This window comes from Lampris incognitus, chromosome 1 (genome assembly GCF_029633865.1).
Source record: "Lampris incognitus isolate fLamInc1 chromosome 1, fLamInc1.hap2, whole genome shotgun sequence".
NCBI classification, from domain to species: domain Eukaryota; kingdom Metazoa; phylum Chordata; class Actinopteri; order Lampriformes; family Lampridae; genus Lampris; species Lampris incognitus.
Genome location: NC_079211.1, coordinates 43,535,150 through 43,546,511, shown reverse-complemented (window position 1 = coordinate 43,546,511; position 11,362 = coordinate 43,535,150). Strand labels below are relative to the sequence as shown.

Below are 11,362 nucleotides of genomic sequence, written 5' to 3'. Positions count from 1 at the left end.
CACTCTTGTTTGTCCTGGTTCTGTTTGTGTCTCTGTATACGTAGGTGATGTACAAGCCACTATTGTCTACAATCATCAAACACTACCAAATATTCGAGCCTGTGTCGTGGACTTACACTACCGTTCAAAAGTTTGGGATCACCCAAACAATTTCGTGTTTTCCATGAAAAGTCACACTTATTCACCACCATATGTTGTGAAATGAATAGAAAATAGAGTCAAGACATTGACAAGGTTAGAAATAATGATTTGTATTTGAAATAAGATTATTTTTACATCAAACTTTGCTTTCGTCAAAGAATCCTCCATTTGCAGCAATTACAGCATTGCAGACCTTTGGCATTCAAGCTGTTAATTTGTTGAGGTAATCTGGAGAAATTGCACCCCACGCTTCCAGAAGCAGCTCCCACAAGTTGGATTGGTTGGATGGGCACTTCTTTGAGCAGATTGAGTTTCTGGAGCATCACATTTGTGGGGTCAATTAAACGCTCAAAATGGCCAGAAAAAGAGAACTTTCATCTGAAACTCGACAGTCTATTCTTGTTCTTAGAAATGAAGGCTATTCCATGCGAGAAATTGCTAAGAAATTGAAGATTTCCTACACCGGTGTGTACTACTCCCTTCAGAGGACAGCACAAACAGGCTCTAACAGGTACTATTTAATGAAGATGCCAGTTGGGGACCTGTGAGGCGTCTGTTTCTCAAACTAGAGACTCTAATGTACTTATCTTCTTGCTCAGTTGTGCAACGCGGCCTCCCACTTCTTTTTCTACTCTGGTTAGAGCCTCTAACCTTGTCAATGTCTTGACTCTATTTTCTATTCATTTCACAACATATGGTGGTGAATAAGTGTGACTTTTCATGGAAAACACAAAATTGTTTGGGTGATCCCAAACTTTTGAACGGTAGTGTATACACTTGGGATCCTGGACAAATAAGCTTTCACCGCTCTTTATTTTCCCAAGTACCGGAAGGTGTATGTGCTCAGCCCTATGGCTACCACCATAGGAAAAGGGCTTGGAGATGGAATAACATGCAGGTGCCTCAGTCAAACTGAGAAATCTTGCCCACTCTCGCTTGGCACCGGCCCACCTTTTTCAGCTTGATGATGCTGAACATCACTTCATTCCTCGGTGCTCCCCGACACCAGGTACACCTTTCTCCGACCGATTATACCAGACACAGACCTGGATGCCGAACCACTGCCCTGTCGGCTCCCTGTCAGGCTAACTGAAACAGGGTGGTGTAGTTCTCCAGAATCTCTGCCCTTTGCCGTGGGAGTCGTTATCGGATTTTACCGCTATCCCAGTCAAAGTGGCTCTCTTCAACGGGACATCCTTATCCAATAAGACCCTTATTCTTAATGACTTTCTTACCGCCCCTGGATGGGATTTCCTACTGGTGATGGAAACCTGGCTGGACACTGGTGCGCTTGCTCCACTTGTTGAAGTCTGTCTGGATGACTGCAACTTTTTTAGCACGTCTAGACCCCCCTGGCGTGGTGGTGGCCTAGCTGCTGTGTTTAAAAAACATTCTAATTGCCGCTTACTGAGCTTCGATTATTTCCCCAGCTTCGAGTTGCAATTAATGAAAGTGGACCTGGTCAATCCCCTCTTAATTGCTCTTGTGTATCATCCACCAAAAATACATGAAGACCTTATCACTCAATTTGCGAACTTCCTTTCAAACACTTTGCCCAACTTTGATCAAGTTCTGATTCTTGGTGATTTTAATATTTATGTTTGCAGTCCCGCTAAGCCTCTCATAAGAGATTTCATACATCTGATTGAGTCTTTTAATCTTGCTCTGCTTACCAATGGTCCCACTCACAAGCTAGGCCTTACACTCGACCTAGTCTTATCATTTGGTTTTCCAATCTATCTGCAATGCAGATATAATTGATGCTTGTCTGTTGGATCATAGTGCTGTCATATTTGATGTGTCTCTGCCTTTCTCCTCTACTAAACCTTATCTCCCTGTACATTGCTCTCGCTACGTTAACTCTTCGACTGCCAGTAAGTTCTCTGAGGCTCTCAAAGCTGATCCCAATACCTGCACCATTGAGCCCCCCCCCCCCCATCTCAGTACTGAGGAACTCACTTCCTTATTTAATACCACCTGCTTTTCTATTCTGAATACTGTTGCACCACTTAAATTGAAAATGCCTAAACCTAAAGGTCTGCCTTAGCTTAATGACAACAGAGACTTTTGACCCAAAGCCAGCTGTTGACTTCTGGATGTAAACAGCTAATCGCAGACTCAACCAGGAAGAAAGAAGTAGGCCTACATCTTAATCTGCCATGTTTGAAAAAGAGGAAGACAGTGAGGAGAGCAGTCAGGAGGGTAGTGATGATGACAGCTTGTAGGATAGCCGTGCTGCGTAAAGACTGAGTACCAAGCAACATCTCCAGGTGCTCCCTTGAGAATCAGACCAAAAAGTTATGTGCACCCCTGCTTATACATTTTTCTTTAGGTAGAAGTCAGTCATCTCAGGGGATGAATGGCAATGAACCAATTAGAGCCTGGCCCATCATCTGCCGAAGAAGAAGCCACACCAATGCTCAAATGTGCAATGTTGAATGGGAAATACTTCCAAATAGTAAAGCAGATCCCAAACGGAAGGATAGAGGCTGAGTGTCAGCTGTGCAGTAACAAAAAAGTCATATGTGGCTCTCTTGCAGCGACATCAAATCTTAAAACCCACTTGAAATGAAGGCACCCTGACAAAATAAATGAAATTGAAGACCACAAAAAGGAATTTGCCAGTGGGAAAAGAAAAACAAAAACAAAAAACAAGGACCTCATACAAACAAACTCCTCTCTTTGAACGTGGTCCAGTGACACAAAATAAAATTGACTCCGTCATCACATCCTTGGTCACTAAAAGCATGCATCTGTTGGCCACTGTTGAGCATAAAGAATTTATAGACTTGGTACAGGGACTTTGCCAAGGTGCTAAAGTTATGTCCAGGAGGACACTTTGGAGAAGAATGGATGAAGACTTTAATGATAAAACAGCAAATTCGAAGGAGAGACTTAGGTGCATACGACATGTTTGCACCACTGCAGATGGTCAACTAAAAAAACAAGTTATATGGGAGTCACTGTACATTGGATACAAACAGACACGCTAGAACATGAATCGGCTGCTCTTGCTTGCATTTTCCCAGCTCACATACCTACAATCGCATTGCAGAACTACTGGAGGAAATCCATTCAGTATATGGACTCACAACTGATACTATTGTGGCCACTGTAACTGACAATGCATCAAACTTTTCAAAAGCATTTCGAGAGTTTTATATCACAGTTGTTTCAGAGGAACAGCATGACACAGATGAGCAGGAACAGGATCTCTCATTTGTAATAGTAGATCCAAAGGGAGAAGTGCCAGAGTGTGCTATCATTCTTCCACCTCACGTCAGGTGTTCCACTCACACACTGAGTTCAGTTTCAACCACTGATGCAAAAAGGGCAGTTAAAGACAATTTAACCCTCTCCAGGATAGTAATGATAATAATCCTTACATTTATATAGCACTTTATCTAGACACCCAAAGCGCTTAGGATGAATCATCCATCCGTGGCAAAGTGTTCAGTCAGCCCTGTGGAATGCTTCTGGCAGACCAAAATATGGGGAAATACTCAGTGACTTGACCGACCAGCAACTGAAGACACCCTGCATTTGTAGGTGGAATTCTCTTTATGACTGTTTGAGTCAGCTGACATTTCCTCAGGAGAAACTTCCTGAGATCATGGCGGCACAGTGGCCCAGTGGTTAGCACTGTTGCCTCACAGCAAGAAGGTCCTGGGTTCGAACCCCACACTGTCCCAGGTCCTTTCTGTGTGGAGTTTGCATGTTCTCCCCGTGTCTATGTGGGTTTCCTCTGGGTTCCTCCCACCATCAAAAAGACATGCATGTTAGGGTTGATACTCCTGTCTGTGCTCCTGAGCAAGGCAATGAATGGAAAGAAGAACTGGAGTTGTGCGTTGCTTCTTAAAGTCACCCTTACACACACACACACTTATACACTTCCTCCTTGTGTGCATGAATTCATAACCAGCAAAACTGGTATTGTCATTGATAATCCATGCATATAAAAACCTGTTTTTTTTTCAACGAATCTTAGTTACACCGATGTTTTTGTGAAGCACTTTTGTACTTATAGGTGAAATATTAACAAAGATAACGATCTCTATTTTCAAAACACTGGCACCTTGTGTGACCACCTCTGCCCAAGATCCAAAGGAGACAGTAATGAATTGCAGTTAATAATCAATACGTGTAAAAAATGTTCTGTTAACTACACCAACATTTGGCCTCTTTCATGAATTGGTGTGTAGATTCAGGGTTTATCCAGGCTCTCCGTCTCTTCTTTGAGACAAGCTCGAGTATGTAAACACAAATTTGTGTGTAAGATCAATTCAGGAGTGACTGAACTGTTCCTGTGAAGTAGTTTTCCCTCTTATAGCCTGTCACTTACAGGTGAAGTAGATCACTATTTTCATTTGGCCAAGGCAGACAAGCCTGCTGGGAACAGGTCTACACCAGAGAACGGTCGAGCATTTCTGTCGATTGTGTGCACAAAGTTGATTGACAGCCAGGTGGTCCGCCCCTTCCCTTTGAGCTCCTCTGATTGGTTAGAAGGGCAAGGCTCGCTGTGACACTTCAGAATGGAACATCTCTGTACTGCTGCTGTACTGGTCTATGAAACCCAGTCACAGTAGACTGCGAGTCAGTGTGTCCATATTAAAATAAGTTTTGAAGTGAACCCCCCCCCCCACTCCTTTTCTCCCCAGTTGTACCTGGCCAATTACCCCACTCTTCTGAGCCATCCCGGTCACTGCTCCACTCCCTCTGCCGATCTGGGGAGGGCTGCAGACTACCACATGCCTCCTCCAATACATGTGGAGTCACCAGCCGCTTCTTTTCACCTGACAATGAGGAGTTTCGCCAGGGGGAAGATCACACTACCCCCCCCCCCCCCGAACAGGCGCCCTGACTGACCAGAGGAGGGGTGCTAGTGCAGCGACCAGGACACATACCCACAGCCTGCTTCCCACCCGCAGACACGGCCAGTTGTGTCTGTAGGGGACACCCGGCCAAGCTGGAGGTAACACGAGGATTTGAAACGGCGATCCCCATGTTGGCAGGCAACGGAATAGACCGCTATGCTACTCAGACGCCCCTTGAATTGAAATTCAACCAAAATAATCTTGCATACTGTAGCTTTAACTCTGCACAGTCAAACTGCTGAAAATGAAAGAGTGAAATGAGTAACTGTCTGCTTTCCTATTGTGCTGTTCCAGTCCTAGGACACAAAGGGCTCCACAATTAAAAGACTGCATACACAATGAAATAACAACAACAGCAAAATGACTGCATACAATATATATATATATATATATATATATATATATATATATATATATATATATATACACACACACACACACACACACACACACACACACACACACACACACACACACACACACACACACACACATTGTGGCCAAAGTGTCTAGGGCATGTCTGAAATTTGAGAATGTATGTCAACATGCAGTTGAGTAAGTGCCACTTCAGTAACAACTACTGAGTACATAAGTTGACAGTTTGGCATACTTTTATATTTGCATGTGCCAATTGCCTGCATTTGATGCTAAGGGACCACACCTTCTTAGACCAACGAATGGAATCCGGGCCTCCACCCTCTGCAGCAGGATTAACCTCGGTCAAAAAGCCACGTACCACACACACACAGATAGGAAAAGTAGGATGACTAACACAGCTGTTGAAATGGTGTTAGGAAAACGGATTAGCAACCCTAAGCAGTCTTAGGTGTATACAAATTAGTGTGTTTGCATGTCCACTTCTGTGTGTTTGTGTGTTAGCAGTTGTCTGAACAGCGATGATTCAGATAAAGCTATATTGTGTTGCGTTCCACCAAGTGGATCATAGACATCCAGCTTTTCAGCAGTGGAGCCAAGAGTAGAGCGTGTCAACTTATTGAGAACATGAGGAGAGGGGCAGGGATGGGGTGGGGGTGGAGGGGTGAAACCCGGAAGGTTCCACGTCGACAGCGAGGGGATTTTGGTGTCCGTATGTTTGACCTGAAACAGAGCTACCTCATATTTTGGGGAGAGATTTACAACGTGCTCCCGCACATCATCCAAGAGGAATTACGAATTTATTTATTTTTTAAATTTCTGTGTACATTAGCTGTGTGTTTTGCAATTAATCTTTTTACCTGCAACCATCCTCCACCGGGGAACCAATAGAACAGAACCAGTGCCCTGCTCGTGGGCACTTCAGCAGGATGGACACTTAGGGTTTGAGTTGAGGTCATGAGTTCGGGGTAGAGTTAGCCAACATGTGGATATATACTATGTCGATATGAGACTAGATGTGTTGTGGGATTGTGGTTGTGCTAATATGGTGATTTAACTTAAATGTTGTCATTCCCCACTCTTAAAGGCTGCATTACAGTAACGGGAGACCATTTCCTGAACTTCCGAACTGGAAAAAAAAAATGTTTGCTTCTGTGCACCCTATGCATTGCCTTTGTGCACCGCCTGTTGACACCTATGTCCTATCAGACTTGAACCTAGTTTTTTGACACGTACTTGCGTCGTCGCCTCCTGACTAGAACCTTGCTTGTGTTGTATTAACGCTCACATGTATACGTCGCTTTGGATGAAAGCATCTGCTAAATGAAACTGTAATGTTGTGTAACGTTGTAATAAGTTGTCCTGTCCCTTAGTGTGCGTTGCTATCTCTTATATTGCAGGTACCTGTTTCGCAGTGGGAACATGGAGACCAGTGGAGACAGGTTCTACAACACTACAGTGGAGGTGCTGCCCAGCGATGTAAGTAGCACGTGTGTGTGTGTGTGTGTGTGTGTGTGTGTGTGTGTGTGTGCTGTTTAGTTTCATGTGTATCATTATGCTGGTCTTGGTTTCCTTCTCAGGTGTTGATGCCTGGGGAATGAGTTGTAAGGCAACAGGAAACACCGGCTACAACAAGCTGTCTACTATCAGTCCAACTGCCTGCCTGTGTGTGTGTGGGGGGGGGGGGGGGGGGCATGGGTCCACGATTGAACTTATAACAAAAATTTTCTTCTTTGCACAGCTTTTTGTCTGTGGCTGTTGTATGTGGGTGGTACATTTCCAATGAATTTGCTTTGCAAATAAACATGTATGTACCTCATTTAATGAAATAGTTCATTTACTAGCTGAAATGGACTTTTCAGAAATACAACTAAATAATATTCCCAAAATCCTACCATATGGTCGGTAAGAGCTCACAAGTTCTGTTGGGATCTTGAACTTACTAAAAAGTCCACACTGTCCATAATCTTACCATCAGTGCCAATAATGGGCTTTTCACAGCGTAAGTTTGATAGGGGTTAAAAGATGGGTTTGCTTTTTTTGGTAACCTTTACTTCATTAAAACATTGGTGTGTCGCTGTGCTGGTGTTTTCTCTTTCTTTAGGCTTCGGTGCGAGAGAATCTGAGCGCCGGTTCCTCTGCGCAGTACAAAGGATCCAGCGATGGCTTCCTCATTGTCGGTGCGAACCCTCTTAATCATCTGTTATCAGCTGCTGGCTGAACTGTCACCTCTTTCTGAAACCCTCATGCTTGTCATGACAACTCAACAAAGTGGAGTACTGTGTGTGTGTGTGGTTGGGTTTGTACTGAAGGTGGAGCCTGGAATGTACATGATGCATTGCACACGTGATCACCACCAGGGTTGGGTTGCAATGGAGTATAATCAGCGGCGTTGCATAATCAGAACACAGAAATGAAATATCAGTACGGAGCTCACGTCATGTTTCACAACAACCCAAAACTGAATGGAAGGAATTTGTCTCGAAAATACAAAACACATGGGAAACATCTCATTTGCTGCAGTAGATTTATTCTGTGCATCATAGTTCATTTAGCACATGTGTGTGTCTGTGTGCAGTTTCAGTGTGTCCATTTGCACTTTGCAACATAATAATAATAGTAAGGGTGGTAATAGTAGCCCCGGTGCCAACCCTGCTCCTGATTGAATATAATCATTTAATATTTTTTTAAAAAACATAATTTTCTCTCCCCCCCTCTTCTCCCCAATTGCATTGGCCAATAACCCTATTTTCCGAGCCGTCCCAGTCGCTTCTATTCACCTGACAGTCAGGAGTTTTGCCAGGGGGGCATAGCATGTGGGAGGATCACAACTATTCCCCCCCGAACAGGTGCCCCGGCCGACCAGAGGAAGCCCTAGTGCAGCAACCAAGACACATACCCACATCTAGCTTCCCTGCACCCGCAGACACGGCCAACTGTGTCTGTGGGGATGCCCGACCAAGCCGGAGGTAACACGGGGATTTGAACCGGCGATCCTTGTGTTGGTAGCAACGGAATAGACCGCCACACCATCCAGACGCCCCAAACTATTAGTTATTTTCAAATTGGCACCCTCACATTACCTCCTGTTACCTCCTGTGTGCACCACAAATTGGTAGCTTGCGCTAATAATTGACAGGTGGTCAACACATATTGAGATAAAGGCGTTGAAATGCCAGTAACACTGAGGAATAAGCAACAATGTGACATAGACAATGTTAGTGAGAGTACTCGGTATTCCAGCACTAAATACTTTTTCAAAGTTTTCTACCCAATCCTGAATAACACTAGCTTCCCCCATGCGTGACAAGTTTGGGTTTTGTAGGCGAGAGATAAGGGCTGGAATGACAACATGGCTTATTTGGATAGGAAAAGCATATGGAAATTACTGAGACCAAGCATCCACAGTCTCCACCTGCAACAGTGAGTGGCACAAGTCTCACACTTACTGCATGTGTGAGACTTTTTTTTTTTTTGTCAGCACTTCACCCTCTGGTGGAAGAATACCCAATAATCTGCCCAGTTTTTGGAGCATTTGCAGCATATCTTGTACCTTTGTCCATCTGAATGTTTCGCTGGGGTCCAGTTTAAGAGAAAATGCGAAGCAGAAGCTGTGCAACACATTTGTATAGGCTGCAGACTTTACTGAGAAAAACACAAAGCCACATTACGTCTGCTTGTCACAGTCCATTTACCCTAAGCAGTCATTAATAATTCTTTTAAAGGAGCCCTTCATCACAGGGAGGTGGCAGCAAAGTGCTTTTAGGGTGGCCTAGGGGTGGACTAGCATCTGTTGAAGCCCCCCCCCCCAAATTTGTTACAGTATGAAGTAACAGCAAGGTATGAAGTAACAGCAAAGCCAAGATGCAATCAAGCTTTTTTTTTCCTATGCTATGTTCCATAATCATAGGCAGCAACTTGTGAGAATGGTTTGTGGGCGCTCACCTAAAAGGACAAACATAAAAGTACATAAAGCTTGTATTTTTTTCCCCACAATCGACAAAAAAAGCTCAACTACTAGCACGAAAATAAAAATGGGACTTTTTGTCAAGAATAACCAGTCAGATTTTTTTTTTTTGTATTCCTATGTAAAAAGGTAATATAGTTTTGAACAATACTGATATTCAATGCGCCCAAGTTACTTTCTCCCCAGTTGTATCTGGCCAATTACCCCATTCTTCTGAGCCGTCCCGGTCTCTGCTCCACCCCCTCTGCTGATCCGGGGAGGGCTGCAGACTACCACATGCCTCCTCCGATACATGTGGAGTCACCAGCCGCTTCTTTTCACCTGACGGTGAGGAGTTTCACCAGGGGGACGTAACACGTGGGAGGATCACACTATTCCTCCCATTCCCCCCCCCCCCCCCCGAACAGGCGCCCCGCCCGACCAGAGGAGGCGCTAGTGCAGCAACCAGGACACATACCCACATCCGGCTTCCCACCCGCACACACAGCCAATTGTGTTTGTAGGGACACCCGACCAAGCCGGAGGTAACACGAGGATTCGAACCGCTGATCCCCGTGTTGGTAGGCAACGGAATAGACCGCCACACCACCCGGACGCCCCCCACAAGTTACACTATTTAAAGCCAGCAGTCTGACATTTTTTAAATTTTGAGGCAAAACCAGGAGGTATATAGTCTATGGATTTGGTTAAACTCATGGTAAAGTCACAAAGTTATAATCACACACGTTTGGTTTTATTTTATTTGATGTTGGTAACACAGCCAATCTCTTTGTTTCTTAACAGGTATTTGGCTTTCTCAACAATGTCTTTTTGAGTTGGCAAAGCATATGTATCTTTTGTTTTACCTCTTATTCTATTTTTTGGAGGCAGAGTGGTAGCAAAAGTATTGGAGATGCTCACACTCTTCAGCTGGAACTTATATCTATAACATCTTGTCAGAAGGAAGCCTTTTACATCTGAGTAGCGAAGCGGTCTATTTTGTTGCCTACCAACATGGGGATCACCGGTTCGAATCCCCGTGTTGCCTCCAGCTTGGTCGAGCATCCCTACAGACACAATTGGCCATGTCTATGGTTGGGAAGCCAGATGTGGGTACGAGTCCTGGTCGGTCGGGGCACCTGTTCGGGGGGATTAGCAGGATCCTCCCGCATGCTACGTCCCCCTGGTGAGACTCCTCACTGTCAGGTGAAAAGAAGCAGCTGGCGACTCCACAGGTATCGGAGGAGGCATGTGGTGGTCTGCAGCCCTCCCTGGATCGGCAGAGGGGGTGAAGCAGAGGGGGTGGATGTCTCAGAAGAGTGGGGTAATTGGCCAAGTACTATTCGGGAGAAAAACGGGGGAAAATTCCACACACAAAAAAAAGACAAAGATGCGTTTTGTTCCAGCACTTGTGTGACATGTGATGGACATGGTTATCCAAATCACCCTGCAAACATGTGACATGATGATTTGTATTTTGTGTGTGTGTGTGTGTGTGTGTGTGTGTGTGTGTGTGTGTGTGTGTGTGTGTGTGTGTGTGTGTGTGTGTGTGTGTGTTCGGTCAGGTGCCTTTGAGCATGGGGTAGCCGAGGGAGAAGTTGAGGCAGCAGTGCAGCCGGTCTCGGCCCTGCGCCTGATGGTGCAATCAGACTCTGACGTATGGGTCCTGCTGAGCGAGGTCAGTGTGTGTCTCTTTGACTATGCTTGTGCGTGTTTCTATGTGTGCACATCTGTCATCCACAATGTTGAGACGGCATCATCAATGGAGAATATCAACAGATGGATCAACTGTCAGAGGGAAAGACACCTCCTCCCCCTAGACAATTATGAATTGCTGTCTGCTAGACTAAGCTGTGCAATGAAACATGCTGATCCAAACGTACTTACACAAGTTCTGGCACAGCACCCATCAGTTGAAGACTAACTAGTTTGAAGTGGGCACACCTTCCAAAGCTCTTCATCACTTTATAGCTTTGACATTTCAAAGGCTTGCCGCTTTAATGTATGGCTCAGTGTTTGAAGAAGT

At 44.9% G+C, this 11,362-nt stretch overlaps 1 protein-coding gene across 1 annotated transcript in view; it reads left to right on the top strand.

Moving 5' to 3' along the window:
* The window catches only part of zgc:154054 (Alpha-1,3-mannosyl-glycoprotein 4-beta-N-acetylglucosaminyltransferase B-like), a 49,488-nt gene that overhangs the window by 36,066 nt on the left and 2,060 nt on the right, over positions 1-11,362 (top strand). The window contains exons 12-14 of the mRNA XM_056287752.1: positions 6,791-6,869; positions 7,495-7,570; positions 10,902-11,014. Coding sequence (XP_056143727.1) covers positions 6,791-6,869; positions 7,495-7,570; positions 10,902-11,014 — 268 coding nt within the window. The remainder of the gene's footprint in view (positions 1-6,790; positions 6,870-7,494; positions 7,571-10,901; positions 11,015-11,362) is intronic.